Here is a 14,717-nt window from a genome sequence, read left to right on the forward strand (position 1 = left end):
ACGGTCAATTTATATGGAACGTTTCATTCAAACTACGATGAAGATTTATTTTTGCAAACAAAAAAACACGGAGATCAAATATACTGTTCAAAAAAAGAAACGCATAGCTTGTAATATTTGGTTAATTTAGTTATATGGCTACAAGGATATCCACCAAACTGCAGAAAATGTTTATCTGGTCGTCGACCTTTCGTCCATTGCCACAAGTGAGCTCTGCACGCGACGCATGCGCTATCAGTGGCTACAATGTCAAAATTGCTCATTTGGCATGACCACTCGTCATGCTTCAGTGTAATCTCGTGAAACTCGGGGAATATTGAGCTCTCACCATGTCTTCCAAAACCCATAAAAGCGGATTGTTCGCCACAAAGAAATCAGACGACAATTCAGCGACGAAAGATGGCCCGATTGAGCAGAGAAGACCGCCAAATTGCATTGGGTCGTTTACAAGCAGGCCAAAGTCAAAGTGCAATCGCCAGGCACTTCCACGTGTCCCAGAGCACCATCAGTAGACTGTGGGTCAGGTTTCAAGCCACTGGCTCCGTTGCTGACTTGCCACGAGCGGGAAGACCAAGGGCGACAACTGCTGCTCACGACCGCTTCATACGGCTCCGCCACCTCCGGAATCGTTTCCTGTCGGCCTCATCTTCTGTCCAGGCTCTCCCCGGGCCACACCGATTATCGGACCAGACCGTGCGGAACCGCCAGCATGCAGCTGGTTTGAGAGCTCGCAGACCTCACAGAGGAGCTGTCCTCACCCGCCGCCATCGCCAGAACCGAGTGCAGTGGGGCAACCAGCACCTTCGCTGGACCGTCCGGAATCACTGGAGACACGTGTGGTTCAGCGACGAGTCCTACTTCCTGCTCCAGCGACATGATGGTCGGAGGAGGGTCTACCGGAGAGTAAACGAACGTTACGCGCCCAACTGTGTGGATGAGGCACCCGTTCATGTTGGTGGAGGCGTCATGGTGTGGGGGGCGATCAATACCGCTGGAAGGAGCACCCTGGTGCACGTCCAAGGGCGCATAACTGCCCAGCGATACGTGGAGGAAATTCTGCGCCCACACGCCCTTCCTCTTCTGGCTGACCAGGATGCCATATTCCAGCAGGACAACGCTCGCCCGCACACAGCACGACTCACCACCCAGTTCCTCACCGACCACCATGTCCAGGTGCTTCCCTGGCCATCCATGTCGCCAGACATGAACCCGATAGAACACCTCTGGGATGAATTGGACAGACGTGTGCGCAGGCGAGAAGAAGCGCCGGCAAATCACCGCGATCTATTGCAGGCACTTCAGGAGGAGTGGGACACCATCCCACAGCAAGATATCCGGCATCTGATCCAGTCCATGCCCAGAAGGTGCCGGGCAGTTGTTGCTGCTCAAGGCAGTCACACCCCCTACTGACTTGACAGCCTCGGCACCCAATCGTATTGATTGACTGATTGATTTGAAGATGCAAATGAACTGTGTGTGCATTCAACTGTGTCCATACCAAATTTCAAACAAATAATCTAAATATTGGATTTTCTGTTAATTTTTTCGAAAAATAAAACAAATTTGGCAAGTAGCAACTATGCGTTTCTTTTTTTGAACAGTATATATGTCGACTGAAAAAAAAGGTCACAGAAAAGAGATAGAGATAGCTAGAGTGTGAGTGTGTGTGTGTGTGTGTGTCAGTGTGTGTGTGACAGTGTGTGTGCGCGTCTGTGTGTATGTCATGTGCGCGCGTGTGTGTGCGAGTCAGTGTGTCTACACACTGAAACCGCCGCTTCGGAAACTGACTGCATGATTCGAGAGGGACTGACTACACCGTGCACTGACACACACAGGAGCTTGTATCAAATCGCCGGTCGATCATTATTTACATTCTACTACTACCATATACTACTACTATATACTACAGTAGTAGTATATGGTAGTAGTAGAATGTAAATAATGATCGACCGGCGATTTGATACAAGCTCCTGTGCTGACACACATCATCAGTGTCACACACACACATCCTCACCCACACGTGACACACACACACACGGTGGGTGACACCCTGATACACCGCGGCACACACTCGCGCACGCACGCACACACTGACTGACACCGGTGTGACGTTTTCATCTTTCGCCGTGTTGATATTTCGCTTCTCGGCCTCGTTGATCTAGTATAAACTCTACATTGAAGAAGAAAAAACACCCTTCGATAGTACTGATGAGCGACCTTGTGTGCCTTACATTCATGGGGCCAAATTTGTCCAACCAATTTGTTTTATTTAACTTAGAAATTTTCATCCTAAAATGGTTTCCTTCTTACTCAAGGGACGTAACCACAGTACACGTTTTCGAAGAATTCGATTTTGGGGGTGAAATCTATTAAATTTTACCACCAATTTTCTTCACATGCAAGAAACTGACATGCTTTTCGTCCATAAATAATTTCACTTCTTAATTTTACCAGGAAACAACATTTCAGTCTTGAGTATATGTCGAGGGGGAAATATGTACACAGGCGAAAGATGAAATCGTGACACAGGCACAGAACCAGAACTGAGAACATGATATGATGGCACGGTGGGGAAGGCTAAATGGGCTAATTCTTCTTCTTCGGCGTTCCAGACGTGGCCACATCAAACGTATGCATGCTAGCTTCTTTCTCCCCCCGCACTCTCGTTGCTCGTCTGAGGTCATGACACGAAAAACGTTGTAGGCCTAAGTTAGTCTTTCACACTCACTGTCATCAAAGTAAACTGGGTGGAAATCTAAGGGACGTCACTCGTTGGCTCTCTGCATGGGAATCAAGACTTGAATACAGAGTGACGTCCCATGGTACTTAGCATTTCGACGCGGACGCACACGCAAAATATGGATTTAGGACTGCAAAAACGTTAAAAATTAGCAAAGCAGGTTTGTATCTTATCTAGAATTCTGTTTTAGGCATTCAAATCAAGCAGGTATGGTTCTGACTACATAGTACAAGTGAGAACAGGTTATTGCAGCAGTATGCTAAGTGTTGCATTTTCTGCCTCGAAACAAAACCATGTCATTTGGCAACGCCAACGACGAAGCTCGGCTTCGTCTCTGCATTGGACATCCCATTCACAAGAATACACACTATAGCGGCATTGATAAATCGGATCCCTTTTAAATGTGGTATTTGAAGCGTTGGATGTGTTGCCATACCGAGCTAAGGCACACAATAACAAGAACAAAACAAACAACACACAGTGACACACAAACACCTATGTCGCTTAAAAAGTATAGACTGAAACAAGAGGCAAATGAGACTAATCTGTAGCATGAAAACAGCAAAACTATTCATGCATATCATAAAAGCGCAGATTAACGATGTGCCAAATGGTGACACATCAAAAACGGACAAACATGTTGAAAATTAAGTTATGTCGAGAGTAATCTTGACTAATTGCTTTTTGTTCCCAAATATAGTGTAAGTTATAAACTTCAGATCAGCAAAAGGAAAAGATAACTGATTGCACAATTGTGGAGTGTATATATATATACTAGAGGAATACCCGGCTTCGCCGGGGTGAATCGCGAGACAGAGACAGACAGCGTGGCGGTTCATCACAATCACCTCTGCAAGCGAAGTCCTGTCAAACGGGATTGAGCATTTTAGAGCTTATTTCTTAGCCCTATATTATCTGTTGTGGCTTCTCAAATGCCAGAACATACAGACAGACGAAAGCCGCTAGACCCCATCACAAACAGAACTCTACAATCAACAGGTTTTTTCCCACACACACACACACAAACACACACACAGAGAAGCCGTATATATATATATGTATATCTATATCTATAAATATATAGAGATAGGTGAGAGTGTATTTTTTGCGTGGCTATAAATTGATTCGACCTTTTCACTTTGACAGTAAGAACAACTTACGGGTGCAAGGGAAGCGTTCTGGACAGCGCAGTGACATTCTAAAAATAGTACCTCAGAAACGGGAATTTGGGGTGAACGGCGCGACAGAGACAGACAGCGTGGCGGTTCACCACAATCACCTTTGAAAGGCGAAGTCCTGTCAAACGGGATTGAGAATTTTTGAGCTTATTTCTTAGCCCTATATCATCTGCTGTGGCTTCTCACATGCCAGAACATACAGACAGACAAAAGCCGCTAGACCCCATCACAAACAGAACTCTATAATACATAGGTTTTTGCCCACACACACACACAAACACACACACACACACAGAGAAGCCGTATATATATATGCATATCTGTATCTATAAATATATAGAGATAGGTGAGAGTGTATTTTTCGCGTGGCTATAAATTGATTCGACCTTTTCACTTTGACAGTAAGAACAACTTACGGGTGCAAGGGAAGCGTTGTGGACAGCGCAGTGGACAGCGCAGTGACATTCTAAAAATAATAGTAACTTACAACTGAACGGGAAAGCCACACGAAGGAAGGGAGATAAACGCCAAACACTGGAGAAGATAAGGAAGAGTTACTTATAATGGTGAAATGAACACAAAAACGAAAATGAGTTCAGCGCTGCGCGCTGAGAGCACGTGTTGAAATATCTCATCGATGATATTGTGTCCGGGGTGTAGCTGAATACGGTGTCCAAATTTGAAAAAGATCCACCGAGAACTTTGGCGTTGTGATGTGGTGTAGCGGCTATGGTGTGTCGGTATGGGGGCCCGGGTAAGCTGAGGTGGAACCAAAATAGCTGAGGTGGAACCAAAATCGGTTCCGCGCTGCGCGCTGAGAGCACGTGTTGAAATATCGACCAGGTTGTGTCGTGTCCCGGGTCTACTTGAATATGCCCACCAAATTTGAAGCAGATCCATCGAGAACTTTGGCCGTGCATCGCGCACAGACACACAGACACACAGATACACAGACAGACACACAGACACTAGTCGTATATATATATATATGACTTTGAACGTTGAGATGGGGCAAATGTTGTGCGTCAATGATTACATAAAATGTATGATTTACAAACATTTGATTTTGATTTGCATTGAATGTTATTCAACATTTCATGTGAGTCTTGGTTGAAACTTGTTCAGTATATATACATATGGAGCTAATATGTCTTTATTTAGTATTTAAGTTGTGCTCCAATGTTAAAGGCACAGTAAGCCTCCCGTAAACCATCACAGATACTGTCAGGCTTTTCCACACAGTACAAACACCCTTCCATTTGAACGCTCACCAAACGGGAACATCCTAGGTGCCCTCCGTAAAGAGCAAGCAATTTTTAAAGAATTTATTTTTGCGTGGTTTATCTTACCCCTGAGCCATCGTGAACCCGTGTGATCAAGTTTCCCTTTTTCACAATGTAGTCGTCAGTTAGTCATTTGAATGCGACTCGCCGTGACTGTGTGAGCTTATCTGCAATAGCGCGTTATTAAGTACCTCTGACTATGCACGAAACAAACGGCTGTGGTTCACAAGAACTCTAGCGATGGCTTTTGACTGTTCAGAGAAACTGGCGATAGGTATAAACTGTCGTCTGCTACGAGAACCAGGATCTTGCGTGACCCTGCTTCCGGGATTTTCTTTTTTCAAACTTTCAAAACTTCGAATTGTACTGATCTTGTCTTGATGAAAAAAAAATTATTTTATGATTTAAGAATGTTTGTGTAACAAGCTGTCAATTTATTATTTAGATTTTAAAAGTTAGGTCTAGCGCCAAAACGCACCACGGTCCAATTGTCTCTGACACAATCCGCAAAATTAATTCTTTGAAAATTGCTCGCTCTTTATGTAGGGCACCTAGGATGTTCCCGTTTGGTGAGCGTTCAAATGGAAGGGTGTTTGTACTGTGTGTAAAAGCCTGACAGTATCTGTGATGGTGTATGGGAGGCTTACTGTGCCTTTAATGGTTTGAACTATTGCTTGGGGAATTCTTGCTTGAAGTAGGATTTGGCAAGAGTAGGTGAGCATGCCTCGGAGGTGCTTGCTACACAAGATAAATTGAGTGGTGGCTGCACAGCTGCTATAGGCTGTTCACGGCTGTTTACCGACGAGTGCAGATCGACGGCTTTCGCGTTGCATCGTGTTGATTTCTTGCCAAGCTAGCCCCCAAATTGTTTCATAATTATACACCCTAGCTGTCTTGCATAGCATGCAAGAGGCAAGCCTCAAGCAATACTTGCCTCCACAAAACAAGTGTCATGCAGGCACCGTCTCTTTCATTGTCCCCTTCCTCTTGAACAGGAACTGTTGTTGAAAACATGCGTATACCGTAAAATCCCTAGCAAACGCCCAGTATCTAGCAAACGCCCATCCCCCACTTTTGGCCAAAAGTTATGCAGAGGGGCCCATACCTGGCAAACGCCCACCCCTTTTTTTACAAATTTGCTTTAAGACAGTCGGCCAGGCTCCTTTATCCACGATTTGTGCACACAGTTCGATGGTTCGCCTTTTTTTTGGGGGGGTGGGAGGAATAAAGACCTACATCGCAAGGCGATAAAATTGGCAGGTGCTTTTAATGTGCAAGGCTTTGTAGCATCAGACATGTGGCTCAAGCGCTGGAAACTGCGCCACACGGTTTCTTCTCGACGAGGAACCACTGCCAGCCAAAGGGTCCCTGTCAACTTCGAAGATCAACTTCTTCAATTCCGTCGAAATATTCTGCGACTTCGTCATCGCCATGACTGTCATCTGTCCAATATAATGAACATGGACCACATGATGATTCGGGTCGGTTTCACCAAACCTTTTAAAGATGACATCAGAGACAGCTGGGTTGAGTGGATGAGAGAAGCAAGACCACCGACAGCTGCTGGCAACCTCAAGCAGCCTATAATGCAAGACGTCATCAACTGGGTCAGCAAGGCGTGGGAGAACATACGACCTGAAACGATCATTACGTCCTTTCTCAGGTACGCAATTTCAAACGCCATGGACGGTTCCCAAGATGATAAAATACTTGAGTGCAGGTTTCCAGATGAAATCGGCGCTATCCTGCCTCGCGATCACGGCAATGGAGATGCTCCAGAAGAAGCTGAGAGTGGAGACGACAGTCAAGACGATGATGTTGACTTCGAAGGACTAGAATGAGCCCAGTATCATCAACCCTACCAGATCTCCAAACAAGAGAAGAAACTGTGTTTGTGCTGACGATATTCTGAGAATTAGAAGAATCAAGGTCACTTGTGTTCTTCTTCTTTTTTTTTTCTATCACAGAACTTTGATCTTTATTTGTGTAAACAAACGGTGTGTTTATTTTTCATTAAAATTGCATAAATCACTTGGTTGTATCACTTTTTTTCTCTCGTGAAAATGTGATGACACTTTATTTTGCAAAGGGGTGTATACCTAGCAAACGCCCACCCCCTACTTTTACCCGAAATCTGTGCAGAGGGGGGGTGGGCGTTTGCTAGGGATTTTACGGTATATGTAAAAGGAAGTGGTTGCCAATGGATAAAGGAGTATGAGACTGGGTGGGGTGGTGGTGCCTTTGTTATGTTATCACTGTGTACTCTTCCCTCACCTCTTCTTCACAGCTTTTAGTTGTAAGTTTTGCACAAGTTTTTTTCTTCTCCTTTTATCCACACAAACTTTAAATAATGGAGAAACATATTAAAGTCACTAACTTCATCAGTAAAATGGGTTGGTAGTGTATGTAAGGCAGGCTACAAATTATCACTTGTAAAGTTGTAACTATTCAAATCATCACTTGTAACTATTTTCTCATTTTTCCCTCAATTTTACTGTTAAGATCAATATTTAGAATTAACCATTTTGTTTGCTCTCTTGCAGACCAACTTAAGTCAACCAGAACAGACCTTGAGCTCTCCTGCAGAGTGTCATGTGATGCTGCTTCCAAAAGCTGATTGTCACGGGGACTTTCTACGACTGCAGACCTGTTCCACGACTTATTGTACTATGAGCCAAGTAGTAGCACTACCAGGAGACTGTGTTTGAGCATAAGACTCAGAGATAGCCAAGTACGGGAACATGACTGGCACGATTAAAGTACCTTACGTACACATGAGAAGCAGATTGTCCAGAGTATGAGTTGTGAACCGCTCAGTAGCCCCACAAACACTACAGACGATGCCGGAGAGGAGAGGGCCAGCACAGCTGACAGCAACAAGAGCAATGAGGAGAATGGAGAGTCTTCAACGTCAAAGGGCAGCAACTCGGCAGTGCAGGTCATCACACGTTTCATGTGCAAGTTCTGTGGCATGCAGTTCATACGCCGACCAGACATGGATGCTCACGCCTCCCTGCATGAGGAGGAGAAGCCACCTCTGAATTGCGGTGTGTGCGGCAAAGTTTACAACACTCGCTCGAAGCTTCAGAGACACGTGCGCGTTCACAGTGGTGAGAGACCCTTCCCTTGTCTCATCTGTGGCAAGCGTTTCCCCAGGTCCGATCACGTCAAGCAGCACATGAGGGTACACGCCAAGTACCCTGCAGAGTTCTCCTCCAGCCCCAACCCCCTGGGCCTGACTCACAAAAACCACTGCCGGCTGTGTGGCGTCAAGTTCGAGCAGAGGTCAGAGCTCAACGAGCACCTCCTCACCCACGGCTTCAACAAACTCTTCTCTTGCATCTACTGTGGTGAGGTGTTTGAGTCCAACGACAAGCTGAAAGCTCACAAGATCACCCATGAAAATCAGTTTGAGGAGTACGTGCCTGTGTTGAGCGTGCCTGACCTCAGCATGAGCTCCAAGTGCACCTCCTTTTCAAAGACAGGTTCAAAGAGGAAGAGACCTGGGCGACCAAAAGGCCCAGGCTGTGCCACAGCAAGTAAACGCAGGAAAGAAATGTCAAGATTGGGCTTTTCTAAATTTAAAATAGCTCGACGCGCTGGCTCAGAATCCTGGCAGGCAACTGTAGTGAAAACTGAAGAGACAGCCTCGACAATAAAAGCGGCTTCTACAAGTGACAAATCTTCACCGATTCTGGAAAGCATTTTGAAGGAAAATGACCACAGCATTGTCAAGTCTGAGGAAGAAACGGGAGAAAATGACAGTGACAGCGGCAACAGGAGCGGCAGCCCTGACACCCCACAGATGTCCATCTCAGCATGCTACTCTCTGGCAGAAGGTCAAGACAACAGCGACATTCCCGACATCGATGAGATTCGAGCATCCACCCTCACCGACGGTAACAACATGATCGTCCTTCCCATGGGAAATGAGGGTGGAGAGGTTGCTGAAAGCAGTGCAGACACACCTGAGGAGGGGGAAGGGGAAGGAGGTGAGGCAGACATATCCCACGCTACCGCAGTGTGCACTGTCACTGGCTCCAGAAACGAGATGGACGGTGATGTCCGAGCGACACAGACCAGCTTCATTCGACCCACAGTCATCCCCTCCACTGCCACGGCAGCACTGATGAATCTGCAGCAACAGGTAATGCAACTGTCAGTTTGTATAGTCATCCAAAACCTTAATCTTAGCTTAAAGTTATTGGTCTGTTAGTGTTAGGTAGAAACAGTGACCTTGGTTTTTGTATTCCTATCTTTAGTCCAAGTAACATACTGTTTTTTGTGCACTTTGTAGTACATGTCTTAACAGGTAAAGTAGGGAATGCTTACAAATTAATTGTGTGAATTCTCCTTGTTGCCTTGTTCTGCATCAAATGTTGCAGATTTCCAGTGAGGGGTCAATGGTGAATTCTAACTTCTAAGGATAAGCTTCAAAACAGAAGATTTAAAAAAGATAGTTTCAGTTATTGTTTTGGTTGAGCTCATTTTAGACTTAGAGACAGTTTAAAGATGGTGCTGGCAAATCTCAAAAACATTTTCATGGAACAGAAAAAATTAATTTGGGATCAGAGAATAAAACAAAGGTGGTTTTTTTCTAAAAATATATATATTTTTTTAATGATGCTTGTCTTTTAATTTTTGAGTTACGTTGGGGAATGGAGAAGAGAGTGAATGGAGCGTTAGTTAGCAAGTAAACCACCTTCTCCTTGCCATGTTGTCTTAACGAATAGTGTCTGCAATGTATCTTACCTATGCTCAGGTGCACCCCCAGATTGCCAGCTCTACCTCCACCATCAGCACACCTGGCGCAGCATCCACCACCACCCGCCCTACCATCAGCCTCCTGCCCAACGTCCTGGCTTTCCGCACCCACCCCATCCTCACCACCCCGACCTTGAACCTGGCCCCCACCGCCGTGCACCCCACAGCGGCCGCCAGCATCTACAACCCCAGCAGCAACCTGTACAACCCGCTGGGGAACTTCACCACCGCCAGCCCAGCCTTTCAGCGAGGCTTCACCTGCCCCACGGAGAGCTTCCCCTTGAATCGCAAGATGATGCGCTGTCGCTATTGCTGCATCTGGTTCGAGGACAGCGCGCTGGGATTGCTGCATCAGAGTCTGCACTCAGCCGACGAGACAGACCCCTTCACATGCAAGAAGTGTCTCAAGCGTCTGGGCAATCGCCTTGAGTTCACGGCACACATCATCTGGCACCTTGACCCCACTATGGAGGACGGTGCCGTTGTGTGAGTGGTTTATTCATTGAGAGGCCAGCTTTTTTCCTGACTGTTGGGTGTAAAACACTGTCAGCTGGATGCATTTTGCAGAAGTTTAAGCATTTTGTCTAGTCTTACGTAATTCCTTTTATGAGAGTGATGTTTTGGGGATGTGAAAGGATGCCTTTTCCTTTTAAATGAGGCCATAAAGCGTGCAATTCTGTGTAACATTTGTGTTGATCTTTTTTTTTGCTCAAAGAATACAGAAGACAAGCTGTTGGATCTTACTACGACTTGGTACTTATTGAATGATACGACCTTGTACTTTCTGAATGACAGCTTACAATGACTTGGTACTTATTAAATGACAGGTATACCTTTACCACTGGTAGACCCAGACTCTTTAAGAATAGCCAACTTGCACAATACTCCGCTTGAATAGCTCTCCGGTGCGAAAGATAAGGAAGGTTCACTTCCCTGCGGGCAAACTTTTTGCTCTCACAAGCGCTGGCGTTCTATGGCTTGTATTAAAAAAAAATTTTTTAAACTCGATCGCCTTTCCTTTGTGTGCGGGCCATGCTTGGGTACTTTGAACGAACTTTGGGATTATTCTTGCGGCTATCATTGCTGCAGCCCACAGCTCGCAGTGCAAATTCACAATTTTCAAGGCGAAGTGTCCGCACTGAAACGCAACCTTTCAGAGCTATCCGAACATGCCCGCATTTTGCGGCAGATCTTGCAATGCCACGCAAGTTAACGCAGATGTATCGCGCGACTTGGCGGCGCTCGCAGATAGGGCAAGTCACCTGTAAACTAAGGAAAGACAGCAGAAGAGGACAGGGAAGTGGTTCTGACAGACACAATTGATTATGAAGACAGTAATCCGTGTGCAGTACAAAAATAAAGGGGAGAAAACAAAACCACCTTACCCTAAAACTTGACATTACACTTTCAAGTTTCAACACGGAATCGACACAAGACTACCTGGTACAAGTTTATCAGTAACACCACTGTAGACATGTTCCAAGGACCAAGAGCACGTTTGTAAGGGTGGGGAGGGGGCCTGATGCTCACCGGTTATTCTTTAGGATGAAATAAGTGTGTATGGACCAGATATTGACAGAGTACTTGTAATCTTTATCACTTATATTTTCACACAAAGTGTTAGTCAATCCTCTGTACTAACTGAAAACAGCTTGTTCTCCTGCATAATGTTAGTGTTCCAAATTATGCATTTGTCTTAATGGTACTTTACAACAGTTCTGGGTTTTTTTTTCTTTGTGTAATAATCCTGCACAAAGTTTACCAGAACATGTGGCGATGTGCTATCCTTTAATGTTACTTTCATTAGCTAAACAGACAGCAGCCACACATCAGGTCATGCATGGCAAAAGTACCAGTTGGTCTTTGTTTTACAGTCTGTGAGTTTGTTTTGTTTGACGTTTAGTTCCTTTGTTGTCTCAGCCACTCTTACTCTAGTCAAAGAAATATATATATGTATACATACTCGGAGCGTTATTGTGATGTGCTTTTGTTGTCAGGTGTTTTGGTGCCAGTTTGTTTGCACTGCCAGTAATCATACCACGACCCGTTTATCTACCTGTGTACTGTTAATTGTTGAAGCTCTATTGCTGTTGTAAAAGAGCTTACCTTTCATTCCAGTATTTTGTATTCTCAGTTTATTTTGTGCAATATGATATATCTTTGATTGTTGTTTTCATATGTCAAATGTCAAGAATTGTTGTATCTGATTGTATTTATGTGATAAGCATTTTTCGTTCAGTGATATTGAGATAGCGTATCATTCCATTTGACACAGGGCACCACCATGTAAAGACTGATTAATTTTCAGTATAGATTTGTTTTGTTTTTTGAGGATTTTTTAATCTTTTCAAAGCATTATTTTATAGCTTTTTCATTACTGAAATTTCTGGGGTGGTTTTTACATTTAGTCAAGTTTTGACTAAATGTTTTAACATAGAGGGGGAATCGAAACGAGGGTCGTGGTGTATGTGTGTCTGTGTGTGTGTGTAGAGCGATTCAGAGTAAACTACTAGACCGATCTTTATGAAATTTTACATGAGAGTTCCTGGGCATGATATCCCCAGACGTTTTTTTCATTTTTTCCGATATATGTCTTTGATGACGTCATATCCGGCATTTTGTAAAAGTTGAGGCGTCACTGTCACACCCTCATTTTTCAATCAAATTGATTGACATTTTGGCGAAGCAATCTTCGACGAAGGCTGGACTTTGGTATTGCATTTCAGCTTGGAGGCTTAAAATTTAATGAATGACTTTGGTCATTAAAAATCTGAAAATTGTAATTAAAATTATATTTTTATAAAACGATCCAAAATTATGTTTATTGTATTCTTCATCATTTTCTGATTCCAAAAACATAATAATTATGTTATATTCGGATTAAAAACAAGCTCTGAAAATTAAAAATATAAAAATTATGATTAAAATTAAATTTCCAAAATCGATTTAAAAACAATTTTATCTTATTCCTTGTCCGTTCCTGATTCCAAAAACATATAGATATGATATGTTTGGATTAAAAACACGTTCAGAGAGTTAAAAAGAATAGAGATATAGAAAAGCGGGCTATCCTTTTCAGCGCAACTGTTACCGCGCTTTTCTGTATTGTTAATTTGCCTTTGCCACGTGCGGTGGACAGACGATGCTTCGAGTGAACGGTCTTGCGGAAAAAATGCAATGCGTTCAGTTTCATTCTGTGAGTTCGACTGAGCTTGACTAAATGTTGTATTTTCGTCTTACGCGACTTGATTTTCTTCTCCTAATTACCAGCTACACTCATGAGGATTTTTTCCAGTTTTTAAAAAAAAATGAATGTTTACAAACAATGAGATATTTGTGGCTCCATGCCTTCAGTAACAGCTATTGTGTTTTTAGCGTAGCAATAGGGCCCGATATTTGGCGAGACAAGTATAATGCCGACGAGTCGCATTATACTTGTTCGAGTCTAAATATCGGACCCTATTGCTACGATGAAAACACAATAGCGTTTATATAGCTATTCTGACATTAAATTCTGTGTTAAAATCATGTTTTTGTCAGCATGTCAGAATGGTCCATGTCGTTGATTGCAGACGACGGTTCCCTTTCCGCATGAAGCCACGGAAATAACCGAACATTGAAAACCCCACGGACATGTATTACGGAGAAAACTCGAGATAGTCGGATGTTTAGCATTACGTCAATATGCTAGGAATCATATGACGTCATGATGTATCATGCTTGCCTACGTAGATTGTATGTTCGAAAGTCTGACTTCTGTTAGGAATTCGCGTGGTGAAAACTGCGGTAAATCTGTAGATGATAAGAGAACAAGGATTGTCTCAGAAGAAACGACTAAATGCTTCAGACCGGTAACTTCATTTCAACATTGCACTTTTCAATGGACGTTCTGTGTGACAGGAGAGTTTGCTGATTTTGTGTTAAACATTGGAGAGATCATCTGCTAGAATCAGAGATAGGTCGCTTCAGATTGCAGCTTCTGGAAATTTGCAAGGTTTGTTGCCTGTTAAAGAACTGGATTTTACACATAATGTATACAGTGATGTACATTTTTCAAGCAGCCTTTAGGACAATTGTCCTGAAGACTGAAAATCAATAGGACACAGTGTCCTGAGATTGCAATTTCAATAGGACAAAAACACGACTCGTAAAACCGCATTTAAAAAGATTTTTCAGTTTAAATTCTTCCACCTTCCGCGACTGTCATGACTAGATACTCAAAGGATTGAATCACATTTCAAAGTTATTTGAACAGTTGTAGGGTTTTTTTCACTGCCCATCTGTCAACAATGTTTTTCAGGTAGGCATCTGACCGTTCTGCGGGTCCCTCAAGTTTTGCTTTCAGGATCATGTCCTGGGTTTTGACACACAATCGGTTTCTTCGAGCCGTACACACCAAGTTCTGTGCACTGAATCCTCTCTCAACGTCTGCTGTGTTTTTCCGGATATTATGACGAAAAGTAATGCCTTGCGCATGTGCGAACATGCACGGGTGGTTCCCATTGGTTTAAACGATTTATTGCGGAGCCAATGAATGCACTCGAGGCACCATATGGGTTCGGTTTTCCTTTTTATATTTAGTCAAGTTTTGACTAAATATTTTAACATCGAGGGGGAATCGAAACGAGGGTCGTGGTGTATGTGCGTATGTGTGTGCGTGCGTGCGTGCGTGTGTGTGTGTGTGTGTGTAGAGCGATTCAGACTAAACTACTGGACCGATCTTTATGAAATTTGACATGAGAGTTCCTGGGT

The 14,717-nt window shown here is 43.8% G+C and overlaps 1 protein-coding gene across 1 annotated transcript; it reads left to right on the forward strand.

Moving 5' to 3' along the window:
* Nucleotides 1–7,756: 7,756 nt before the first annotated feature.
* On the forward strand, nt 7,757–14,195 carry LOC138979817 (uncharacterized). The gene is made up of 2 exons (XM_070352560.1): nt 7,757–9,348; nt 9,964–14,195. Exons 1-2 carry the CDS (start codon nt 7,999–8,001, stop codon nt 10,453–10,455), a joined length of 1,842 nt encoding a protein of 613 aa, XP_070208661.1. The 5' UTR covers nt 7,757–7,998; the 3' UTR covers nt 10,456–14,195.
* The last annotated feature ends 522 nt before the right edge of the window (nt 14,196–14,717 follow it).

The sequence above is a fragment of the Littorina saxatilis genome, linkage group LG11, assembly GCF_037325665.1.
Source record: "Littorina saxatilis isolate snail1 linkage group LG11, US_GU_Lsax_2.0, whole genome shotgun sequence".
In the NCBI taxonomy this organism is placed as follows: domain Eukaryota; kingdom Metazoa; phylum Mollusca; class Gastropoda; order Littorinimorpha; family Littorinidae; genus Littorina; species Littorina saxatilis.

Excerpts from the sequence above, each read along its gene's own strand:
- LOC138979817 (XM_070352560.1), top strand. The coding sequence starts at position 7,999 with ATGAGTTGTGAACCGCTCAGTAGCCCCACAAACACTACAGACGATGCC. Across the intron at positions 9,349-9,963 it reads TGATGAATCTGCAGCAACAG|GTGCACCCCCAGATTGCCAG; the intron begins GTAATGCAACTG and ends ACCTATGCTCAG.